The sequence below is a fragment of the Marmota flaviventris genome, chromosome 6 (genome assembly GCF_047511675.1).
Source record: "Marmota flaviventris isolate mMarFla1 chromosome 6, mMarFla1.hap1, whole genome shotgun sequence".
Taxonomy (NCBI): domain Eukaryota; kingdom Metazoa; phylum Chordata; class Mammalia; order Rodentia; family Sciuridae; genus Marmota; species Marmota flaviventris.
Genome location: NC_092503.1, coordinates 118342608 through 118355381, shown reverse-complemented (window position 1 = coordinate 118355381; position 12774 = coordinate 118342608). Strand labels below are relative to the sequence as shown.

General features: G+C 36.8%; 1 protein-coding gene across 1 annotated transcript; it reads right to left on the bottom strand.

The window, feature by feature from the left end:
* Positions 1 to 127: 127 nt before the first annotated feature.
* Positions 128 to 12506, bottom strand: Taf11 (TATA-box binding protein associated factor 11). The gene is made up of 5 exons (XM_027943620.3): positions 12266 to 12506; positions 5092 to 5240; positions 1866 to 1953; positions 1437 to 1533; positions 128 to 786 (listed from the first exon to the last, which is right to left on the bottom strand). Exons 1-5 carry the CDS (start codon positions 12434 to 12436, stop codon positions 656 to 658), a joined length of 636 nt encoding a protein of 211 aa, XP_027799421.1. The 5' UTR covers positions 12437 to 12506; the 3' UTR covers positions 128 to 655.
* Positions 12507 to 12774: the final 268 nt, after the last annotated feature.

Sequence of the window (12774 nt, the reverse complement as noted above, 5' to 3'; positions counted from 1 at the left end):
TTCTAATAGAAAATGGGAAGGGCTCACAAAAAAGTCAAGACCAGTTTTATTTGGACACCAAAAAAAACCAAAAGTGATGAATTTATTCCCATTCCAATCAACTAGATACAAAATGAATACACATACAGCAAGTTGAAAAAATTTAATGATCACTCACCAAAATCCACAGGAGAATCTTAAATATTAACAAGCACAAATTATTCCACTACTCCTGTAATCACTGTGTCCTTCACAGTAGAGAATTGTAAGTCAAAAGTTTCGGTTGTTTCATCTACTTAAAACCAGACATAAGCCAAGTCTCAGCAAATTTAGGCTTCAATGTGAAACCATCAAAGTTCTCTTGGAAAGGTTTTCTCTCTCTGAAAGCAGCTCCCCTTTCCAGAAGATGCAGAAGGCTCATACACTTCTCTTCCAACTAGCCAAGAGACAGTTAAATACCTCAAAATGCTGTAAGAGGTTCCAAAATTTAGTCAAGGCAAGTATGAAGCAGGCCACATGCCTTCTAGGTGTGACAGAAACAAGATGGGAGAAAGACATTAAAATCATCATGGATTCCTTGGAGGACAGATACCAAAGCACCAGGGCTGAGAGTCTCACATAACAGGAAGTCTGGAACCAGTACTCCTGTCCATAATTGGCTTTTCCAGGCTTTGGTCTAGAAGAAGATAATTTTTTTGTGCTTCGAGTTGGGGATTTGCCCCTTTGACTTTAACCTCCGAACTGCCTCCCTCATGTGTTTGGGTTGTAGTGGTGGCATTTCTCCCCACTTCTCACACACATCCAGCGCTAAAAAGGGAAAGGGGAAAGCTTCATTATCACACGAGAACTTACTCATTCACCACATAATCCTCCAGAGTCTTTAATTCCTGGTAACCCTTCTTAGGCTTACTAACATTTTCCATTCTGAAGAGAATGCGACCAAGTATATCATGTTCCTTTAGTATAATGTCCCATACTGAGCTTTATCATAGGCAACCGTTTAAAACATCTCCTGCTTAAAGAAAGATGTCATGAGCTAGAGATGAGCAATGGGAAGTAGCCAGGTTTTTAGCTTGATAGAAAAGAGCAGTTCCCAGGGGTGACAAAATCAGGGATAACTTACCACGCTACACTGCTCAGTTCTGGTGACTGCTCTTTTTGTATATTTTTGGCAGCAGAAACGAGGTCTGCATGTGAATAATACAACATCTGCTTCTGTCACCCTGGGTTAAGAGCAGGAATCAGGGAGAGGTGTTTCCTAGATGATTCCTTGACCCCTAGTATTTGAACTTTTAAGAAATAGTGGTCAAGCTCTACTGAATATAAGGCTTCCAGTATAGTGAACTTCCAATGCAAATTAACTCCCACGGGTACTTTGGTAAGTTCCTCAGTGTAAATGTTCTTGAAAATAAGACTAACACAGGTACAGTCCCGTACATGTAACCAACACTACTCACCTTCTTCAACCACCTCCCCGACGAAAACCTTGGAAATACCAGACATAGCAATAACAACATTCTGGGACACAGAGGTGCCAGTGATGGACTGGATCAGCTTAAAAAAAGGACAAAACTAATTAAGATAGTCAAGGACTGGCTTTGGAATACAGTACCAATAAAAAACAGCTTTGTACTGAAAAAGTGTTTACTAAAGGTGGCATGCTAAAATTGAGACAAAGATTCATGTATGTTATGACTTGCTCTCTATGCTCCCTGGCTTACAAAACTGGAACTGATCACATAATTGAAGGGTATGTTATTTTTATTTTCCTGCCTAATTAATCCACCAGTTTGCTTAATATGTTGCTTCAAAATGCTGAGGGTCATAGCTATTGAGCCTGGTTTAGTTTTGACGTGTGGAGATGAAGGGTGGTGGTTCATCCTTACCCTTTTAATGGCCGCCTTAGGGAAAGCTGACCGGCGATACATTTCATATCGGTTCAGCTGCTCCTCAGAAAAGGAAGAAACCAGGATTCTAGACAAAGATTCAAGTAATTAAATTGGCTACTAAGAATGAATGCTGAAGATATTAAATCAATAAAAACGCATCTCTCCATTATGTTAAGCAAAATAAGCCAAACTCAAAAAGTCAAGGGTTTTATATTTTTTCTCATATGTGGAAGCTACCGAGGGAAAATAAAAAGAAAGATAGGGGTGGGAGGAGGGAATCTCATAAAAATCAAAGGGAGGTCAGTAAGGAAAGGGATCAGAGGTGGGAGGTAGGGGGAAGTGCTGGGGAGTGATATTGGCCCAATTATGTTTTTACATTGTGTACATGTATGAATATGTGAACAACAAATCCCATCATGATGTACAACTATAAAGCACCACTAAAAAATCTAGGAACAAAAAAACAAGTTTTGGACATGAAGAAATAAATTCTCAAGGAGTCAATGGCATTAGTCTTGGTACTTATAAAAAACAGAATTAAAACATTTCTATTACTAAGGAACTTGACAAAGTGTGAAACAATCTCGTTTTAAACTTAATGATGTAGGATCACTGTCTCATACTAGATATACGGTGATTTCAGCTTTAGACTCTCTAATTCCACTTTACAGCATTTCACATTGATGGTAAATATTTAATGTATAAACTCATATTCAAACCAGTATTTTCAACACTAACTGATTTACAAGAATTTTTTTTTTTTTTTTAATACTGGGGACTGAACTCAGGGGGGCCCTTTACCACCGAGCTATATCCCAACCCCTTCTTATTTATTTATTCATTTTTTAATTTAAATCCTTTTAAAATTATTTATTTATTTTCCCTTCATATTTATTTTTGAGACAGCCTTGCTCAGTTGTCTAGGCTGGTCTCAAACTTGCAATCCTCCTGACTTAAGCCTCCAGAGCAGCTGGGATTACAGGCACATACTGCCATACCCAGTTTAGGAGAAAAATATTTACAAAATATTAGAAAGCAATTAATACTCTTAATACATAAATGGCCAAATCAATTTTAGGAAATGAACAGGAAGTTTACAAAAATATCATAGGCTAATAATATGGAGAAAAAAATATCCTTCACTATTAACTAAGGAAATTAAAAATGATAAAACATTTTTTTTATTTTTTAAATTTATTATTACTATTATTATTGGTACTGAGAATTGAACCCAGGGTCACTTAACCACTGAGCCACATCCCCAGCCCCTCACCCCATTTTTTTAATTTTTATTTTGAGACAGGGTCTCACCAAATTGCTTAGGGCTTTGCTAAGTTGCTGAGTTTGGCTTTGAACTCTTGATCCTCCTGTCTCAGCTTCCCAAATCGCTGAGATTACAGGTCTGTGCCATTGCTAAAACATTTTTTTTTTTTTTTTTTTTGGAGGGTGAGTACCAGGGATTGAACTCAGGGGGACTCAACCACTAAGCCACATCACCAGCTCTATTTTGTATTTTATTTAGAGATAGGGTCTCACTGAGTTGTTTAGTGCCTCACTTTTGCTGAGGCTGGCTTTGAACTCATGATTCTCCTCTCTCAGCCTCCTGAACTGCTGAGATTATAGGCGTGTGCCACTGCGCCCAGCAAGAAAACAATTTTTAAAAATTTGAAAATATGTATGGAAAGTCTGAAAAATTTTCATATGTTTGAACTATCAATTATACTTTTAGGAGTTTATCTTAGAGAGTAATAGAAAAATATGCAACAATGTGTCCAAGGATACATCACAGTGTTGTCAAAAGGAAAAAAAAAATAACCCAAACAAAATGATTATAAGGATTGGTTAAATTATGATTCATCCACACAATGGAATAGACTTCAACTATTAAAAATGATAACACATGATAGGTGTGATGGTGCATGCCTGTAATCCCAGCTACTTGAGAGGCTGAGGCAGGAGGATTGCAAATTTGAGACCAGTCTGGGCAATTTAGTGAGACCTTGCCTCAAAATGAAAAACTAAAAAAGTGTAGCTCAGTGGTAGAGTTTTCCTATGTTCAATCCCTAGTATGTCAAAAAAAAAAAAAGATGATTTATGGGCATAATTACTGACATAAAAATATTGAGCTCTACCAGTCAAATGCAAAAAATATCTGAAACATATATGTACAAATATTAAACCCAATGTTGTGTGTATGTATGCTTAGAATAAACCCTGGGTGGTAGGCTTATGGGCACTTTTTTCTGTTTTTGTATTTTCTGATTTATTTACAATGAGCTCATACTATTTCAGTCAGAAACTATAGATTTTTTTATACTAGGGATTAAAGTCAGGGGAACTTTACCACTGAGCTACATCCTCAGCCCATTTTATTTTTTGAGATAAGATTCCACTAAATTGCTTAGGGTCCTGCTAAGTTGCTGAGGCTGGCCTCAAACTTGCAACCTTCAGCTTCCAGAGTGGCTGAGATTATAGGCACATACCACCATGCCTGGCTATAATAGTTCTTTTTTTTTGGTACCAGGAATTGATCCCAGAGGTAGTTAATCACTGAGCCACATCCCCAACATTTTTTTATATTTTATTTAGAGATAGTGTCTTGCTGAGTTGCTTAGGGCCTTGCTAAATTGCTGAGGCTGGCTTTGAACTCAGGTCCTCCTGCCTCAGCCTTCCAAGACACTGGGATTATAGGCATGAGCTACAACACCCAGCTATAATAGTTTTTTGAAGAACATTATAAACTACATGTTTTGATTACTGACATGAAAAACATTCACCATTTATAATGTCAAAAACATCATAGGGGCCGGGGTTTATGGCTCAGTGGGAGAGAGCTTTCTAGCATGAATGAGGCACTGGGTTTGATCCCTGGGACCACATAAAAATAAAAACAAATAAAATAAAGTTTGTGTCCATCTACAACTAAAAAATAAATAAGTAAATTTAAAAAACCCATCATAGTATTTGTGTTTGAAAAATAAATTATTTAATTTTATTTATGGAATATATACATAGGAAATATAGCATACATATAATATTAGCAGTATATATCTCATGGTGGTAAGAAAATATTTTTTAATTTTATTTATATTTTCTATAATACATTAATTGCCTTTTTTAAAAATCTAAAAAAGGAAAAAAACATTTTTAAAGGCCAAAAAATTATTGAATTTGTGTGGTCATGTTAGAGCCTTGAAATGGGAATGGTTGGAAAGGGACTTACTGCATCTTTTGAATCTCATCTTCATCCACTTTCTGCTTCTTCTCTTTCTTTTCTTTGGTATCTATTTTCAATTTTTTGGCTGTAGGAGTAAGTAATGATGAGTCTTCCCTTTCAACTGCTGTTAAATCTGAAATGTCCTGACTCTTCAGCTGGGAAGACAAAAGAAACCCTATTATATATCTGGCCTACTTTGCAGGCTTGGGCAAGGTTAGAACACATTACAACCACAAATCCATTTATTGAGTAGTTTTTTGGTTCTAGGCACTGACTGTACCATCAGGAGTAAAATACAATATATTTCCTAAAGAAAGATTATAGACCAGCTGTGAAAGAAAACTAGCTAAATAATCCAGTTTTCCAGTTTAGCTATGATCATAGCTCAGTACCTGTTTATGAAATGTCAAAGATCAAAACAACCACTCTCTCCTGGGCCCCCTCTTCTGACCTTATTCTTTAAAGAGGATGTCAGCAGCAAAGTCCTCCCCATCCAGCTAGCAATTTTGTCTCTAGAGCTACATATCTCCTTACTGCTAATGATTCCACATGGAAAAAAAAAATAGTAAAAAAAAAAAAAAAGGGTCTCTTGTCATCAAAACAATGTTTCTTTCAGTTTGGAACTTTCTTCCTACTTTTCAGTCCCATATCATGCAAATATATTTCCCCTTCCTAGAACAAAAATTTTTTCTTTCCCCCCTTTTTATTGGTACATTATCATTGTACATAATCATGGGATTTGTTACATATTCATACATACACACAATATCACAATACAATTTGGCCGATATCACTCTCTAGCACTTCTTTCCTTCCCTCCTGCCTTCCACGCCAAACTTCCTCTACTGATCCCCCTTTGATTTTCATGAGATCCCCACCCTCCCCACTTTGTTTTCCTTTTCCCTCTGTAGCTTCCACATATGAGAGAAAACATTCGACCCTAGACTTTCTGAGTTTGGCTTATTTTGCTTAACATATGGCTCTCTAGTTCCATGAATTTCCCTATAAATGACATAATTTCATTTTTATTAATGGCTGAATAAAACTCCACTGTGTAGATATACATCACATTTTCTTTATCTGTTCATTTATTGAAGAACACCTAAGCTGGTTCCATAGTTTGGCTACTGTGGATTGGGCTGCTATAAACCCAGGTATGCATGTATCCACAGTGTGCTGACTTTAAATTCTTTAGGATAAATACCACGGAATGGTGTATCTGGGTCACATGGTGGTTCCACGCCTAGTCTTTTTTGGAATCTCCATACTGATTTCCATAGTGGTTGTTCTAATTTATAGTCCAACCAACTGTGTAAAAGTACACCTTTTTCTCCACATCCTTTCCAATATTTATTATTATTTGTATTTTTGATGACTGCCATTCTGCCTGATGTGAGATGAAATCTCAGTGTAGTTTTGATTGCATTTCCCTAATTGCTAATGATGCTGAACATTTTTCATGCATTTGTTGTCCATTTGTATTTCTTCCTTTGAGAAGTGTTTAATTCATTTGCCCATTATTAAATGGGTTATTTTGTGTGTGTGTGGTGTAAAGTTTTTTGAGCTCTCTATATTATTAATCCTCTGTCAGAACAGTAGCTAGGAAAGATTTTTTCCCCCATTCTGTAGATTCTCTCTTCACATTCCTAATTGTTTCCTTGCTGTATAGAAGCTTTTAAATTTTATCCCATCCCATGTATTAACTCTTGGCATTATTTCCTGAGCTTTAGGGGTCCTGTTGAGAAAGTCACTGTCTGTGCCTATGTATTGTAGAATTGATCTTACATTTTCTTCTCGGAGTTGCATAGTTTCTGGTCTAATTCCTAGGTCTTTGATCCATTTTGAGTTGATTTTTGTGCAGAGTGAGAGATAAGAGTCTAGTTTCATTCTTCCTCATATGGATAGTAAATTTTCCTAGCACCATTTCTTTAAAAGGCTGTCTTTTTTCCAGTGTATGTTTCTGGCACTTTAATCAAGAATCAGATGTCTGCATCTGTGTGTGTTTGTCTCTATGTCTTCTATTCTGTACCACTGGTCTATATGTCTGTTTTTTATCTAATACCATACAATTTTGTTACTATAGCTCTGTAGTATAATTTGAAATCAGGTATAATGATGCTTCCAGCATTGCTTTATTCATTTATTTATTTTTAAATTTTTCTTTTTAGATGTTGATGGACCTTTATTTTATTCATTTATTTATATGTGGTGCTGAGAATTGAACCCAGTGCCTCACACATGCTAGGCAAGTGCTCTACCACTGAGCCACAGCTCTAGCCCCCAGCATTGCTTTTTTGACAAAGAATGCTTTAGCTATTCTTGGTCGTGTTCTTACAAATGAAATCAGGAGTGTTTTTTTCTAGTTCTGTGAAGAAGTCATTGGTATATCGAGGAGAATTGCATTGAATCTGCATATTGCTTTTGGTAGTACGGTCATTTAAACAATATTAATTCTGCCTATTTATGAACATGGGAAGTCTTTCTACCTTCTGAGGGCTTCAATTTCTTTCTTCAATGTTCTATAGTTTTCATTGTGGAGGTCTTTCACTTCATTGGTTAGATTTATTCCCAGGGTTGTTTTTTTTTTTTTAAGCTGTTGTAAATGGAATTGTTTCCTAATTTCTTTCTCAGAAAATTCATTGTTGGCATATAGGAAAGCTATGGATATTTGTATGCTTATTTTGTAACACGTAGACCAGTGGTACAGAATACAAGACACAGAGACAAACCTACACATCTATAGTCATCTGATCCTCAACAAAGGTGCCAAAACATACATTAGAGAAAACAGCCTTTTTAACAATTGGTGCTGAGAAAACTAATTATTTGTTTATTAGCTCTAACAGTCTTTTGGTGGATTTTTTTTTGGATTAAGTATAGGATCATACTGTCTGCAAACAGTGACAATTTGACTACTTCCTTTCCTATTTTTATTCCTTTTATTTCCTTCTCTTGCCTAATTGCGCTGGTTAGAATTTCTAGCACTATATTAAATAGGAGTGGAGAGAGTAGACATTCTTGACTTGTTCCAGATTTTAAAGGAAATGCTTTTTTAGCTTTTCCCCATTTATTATAAGATTGGTTTTGGGCTTTTCACACATAGCCTTTATAATGTTGAGGTAGGTTCCTTCTATTCATTATTTTTTTTAATGCTTTATCATGAAATGAGTGCTGAATTTTGTCAAAGGACATCTCTGTATCTATCAAGATGAATACATGATTTTTGTCTTTAATTCTATTTATGTGATGAATTACATTTATTGATTTGTATATGTTAAACCATCTTTGCATCTGGAATAAAACCAACTTAGTCATGATGTACAGTCTTCTTAATATGTTGTTGAATGCAATTTGCTAATATTTTATTAACTATTAAGGTCATCAGAGATATTGGTCTGTAGTTTTCTTTCCTTGATGTGCCTTATATGGTTTTGGTATAAGTGTTATACTAGCTTCACAGAATATATTTGGAAGTGTTTCATCCCTTTCTATTTTATGGAAAAATTTGAGAAGCATTGGTATTAGGTATTGTTTAAAGGCCTGATACAATTCAGCTGAGAATCCATCTTGTCCTGTGTTTTTCTTTGTTGGAAGAATTTTATTGCTCCTTCTATCTCATTACAAATTATTGGTCTATTTAGGTTTTCTATGTCCTCTTGATTCAATTTTGGCAGATCATATTTGTCTAGAAATGTATCCATTTCTTCTAGGTTTTCCAAATTTTTGGAAAATATTTTCAAGATAGTCCCTAATGATTTGCTGGATTTCTATGATCTGTGGTGATATCTCCATTTTCATCTGTAATTTTATTAATTTGAATCTTCTTTTTCTTTTGGTTAGCTTGGCTAACAGCTTATCAATCTTGCTTATCTTTTCAAAGAACCAACTCTTTTCTTCATTCATCCTTTATATTGCTCATTGATCTTGGTTCGTTGATTTTGGCTCTCAATTATTTCTTTTCTTCTACTGGTTTGGGAATTGGTTTATTTTTCTTTTTCAAGAGCTTTGAGATGTATCATTAGGTTGTTGATTTGGGATCTTTCTGATTTTTTAATGTAGGAACGCATATCTATCAACTTTCCTCTTAGAACCGCCTTCACAGCATCCCAAAGGTTCTGGTATATTATATCACTATTCTCATTTGAGTCTAAGAATTTTTTTTTTTTTTGTACCAGGGATTGAACTCAGGGGCACTCCACCACTGAGCCACCTCCATAGCCCTATTTTGTATTTTATTTTATTTTATTGTAGTTGTAGATGGACAAATGCCTTTATTTTGTTTATTTTTATGTGGTGCTAAGAATCAAACCCAGTGTCTCACATGTGCTAGGCAAGGGCTCTGCCACCAAGCCTGTATTTTGTATTTTATTTGATTTTAGTCTTTAATTCTATTTATGTGATGGCAGGGCTCACCCCGTTGCTTAGCACCTCACTTTTGCTGAGACTGGCTTTCAACTCACAATCCTCTTGCCTCAGCCTCCCAAGCTGCTGGGATTACAGGCGAATGCCACTGTACCTGGCTGGGTCTAAAAATTTTTAAATTTCTTCCCTGACTTCTATAACCCATTCATCATAGAACAAAAAAATTTTAAAGATAGTTTTGTCTGTTATTATGTATATATCTCCCCCATAACCACTTAACATCATGCTTGATGTTTAATAAATTGGCTTAATAAGAACAAAATCAAACCTAAATTTTGTCCCCCCCCAACTTAATATGGAATTTTAAGTATACCACAAAACTCTTCAATAAGATTTGTCTCCCTTAAAGAGGAACTCAGATCTAAACTCACACAAGAATATGGGAGATATGTGGGCATGAACTCTGAATCTATTTTTGGTACTAGGGATTGAACCCAGGGGCACTTTACCACTGAGCTATATCTATACCCCTTTTTATTTTTTATTTTGAGACAGGGTCTTGCTAAGTTGCTTAGGGCCTTATTAAGTTGTTAAGGCTGGCCTTGAACTTGCAATCCTCCTGCCTCAGCCTCCTGTTGCTGGCATTATAGGTGTGCATCATTGAACCCAGCAAGTTTGCATATCTTTGGTGATCTTCAATTTCTTTCTAATACTGATTTATACAAGATTTTTTTTTTAACTCTGTGCCTCAATTTTGACTGTTTATATTTTCCTAAAAAATTATTCATGTTTTCTTGGATTTTTCACTTTTACTTGGCTTAAACTCAAAAATTAAATTTTCTTTTCCTTTTGGTGGTACTAGAGATCAAACCCAGGGCTTTGGACTTGTTCTGTATCCCTGAGCTATACCCTCAGCTCCTACTTTTTTTTTTGTTGTTGTTGTTTTGGTACCAGGTATTGAACCCAGGGGTACTTTACCACTGAAGCACATGTCCAGCCCTTTTAAAATATTTTATTCAACTGAGTTCTTAGGGCCTTTCCAAGTTGCTGAAGTTTTGAACTCCTGATCCTCAGCCTCCTGAGCTGCTGGAACTACAGACATGTGCCTGTGTACCTGGCTTCCTATGTTTGTTTAAGTGAGAATTCATTAGAATCTATTTTTAACCTTGTTAATTTCTTCATATACTCTTCTGGTTTATTTTGTATGCTTCTGGTTTTATGAATTGGGTGCTTACTTTTAAAATGTGTAAGGCTATGAATTTTTTCTAAAGAAGGTTTTGGTTAAATCCCATAGAATGTAGTGTAGTGTTCTGTTTATTTCTGTAACCTAAGGGCTATTTTAAAAATGGCTTAACAATGTTGGGGGGTTAGTGTTTTCTTTTTTGAAGGAGAAAGTTTTTCACTGTTAATTTCAGGCTTTTTGCAATATATTAATAGGATGTGACCTGTTATGATTTCTACTTTTAGGAATTTGTTTTCTAAGGCCTGGCATGGTAGTGCATACCTATAAATCCCAGCTGCTCAGAAGGATGATAAGGCAGGAGGATTCCAAGTTTGAGGTCAGCCTGGACAACTTAGTGAGACCCTGTCTCAAAATAGGGGTAGTGGTGGTATATTTAGAAGCATTACAATTTCATATCTTTTGGGCCCGGGTTTCTATATATAGTGGACTCTCTTAGCCAACTAAGCCAATTATTCAAAATCTTTCTGTCCTTGAGACCTGTTTAAAGCTTCCTTGTTCACGTAGTTTTGGTACATTTTTCTCTTTTTCTATAAGTTCTTACTTTATATATTTGTTGTAACTTTATGTTCTGAAAGTCTATTTCCATCTAATTTAATGCTAACTTCCTGATTTCTTAAGTCCTTCCTAATTCTAAGACTCAGAGATTCTACCTCCAGAAATGGAACTCAGAGAATGCTGAGATTCTGATCTCCTGACTGATGCTTAGCTAGGCAATATTGCTGAGCTTATGGGTGGCACAAGTGATTACTCTGGGGTTTTAATGCTGTTGCTAGCCCTGGACATTAGTATCCATGTCACTGATAACAGTTAAATGTCCAAAAGGGTAAGAACATGATTTAACCATTAACTCTTTCAAAACCTCCCTTTTTCCAGGTGGGGTGGGCAGAGGCCTGTAAGCCAACAGCCTGGGGAGGTTGAGGTAGGATGAATGCAAGAGGGCACTCTCAGCAACTTAGTTAAGACTCCGTTTCAAAATTAAAAAACAAACAAACAACAACAAAAACCCGCTGGGGACGGAGGGTGGGGATCAGTGGTTAAGTACCCCTGTGTTCAACCCCCAGTACAAAAACAAAACAAAAAAACTAAAACCAAAATCCAAAAAAAAAAAAAAAAAAAAAAAACTCCCTTTAATGGACCTGAGCGACTCTGCCACCTTTAAAGACAAAAACTGCTTAAACAACATCTAAGAGGGACCATATTGTGGTGGAAGGAATGCTCTGAATCTTGGGTTCTAGTTCTTGCACTAAATCTTAGTGTGATATCTGATTCTAGGAAAACCACGAGGCTATTTGAATTCCCTTACAAGTAGCTTTAAAGGCAGTGATCAAAAATACAAACCCAGTGCTTGGCCTCGCAGCAGCACTAGAGTTCTGTCGTCCCCTCCTACCCACCTTGAGATCGCCGACTTGAGTCGTGGTGAGTTTGAGTTCTTCTAGTTTGGCAGAGACTAACCCAGGAAGAAGGGCAAGCTGAATGGACTAGGAAATGTGGGTGCGCGTTACCATATTTCTCTCTTTGTTTCTATACAGTAACATAATCTCGGATTACTTCTCCAGCTTCAACACATCTTCCTACCTCGCCTTCTTCGGCTGCGGCTTCTTTCAAGTCCGCATCTCCGTCTCCATCCGTTTCCTCTGGGATTCCGTCGTTGTCGGTAGTCCCGGGGACACCGGGAGGAACGGTCGTCTCATCTGACTCCCCTGTCTCTCCACCTTTGTCCGCCGGCGACTCTCGGGCATTGTCCATCGCCGCCGGGATTGGAGCAGAGATCTCAGAGCTGTCAGGTGCGGCGCTGCACAGTAGGTCAGGAGCTTACTTCCTGCTGTCGCGCTGCGATGACATCATCCCTACAGCTCCGCGGAGGGGTCATTTTGAAGCGCGCTAAATGACTTGAAGAGCTCTGGCTTTGTGGTAGTGGGAAGAAGAAAAATAGGAAGTGTGCATTCTCCTCTCTAGAAAACCAGCATTTGTGAGGGGGAGTAGTTTTGTTCACTGAAAGACTCATTTTTTTTCCTTTCCGCATTTCTAATAATATAATGTTAACCCCTTCCTTAGCCTCTCTCCCTCAGAGTAAAGTTAGGGTA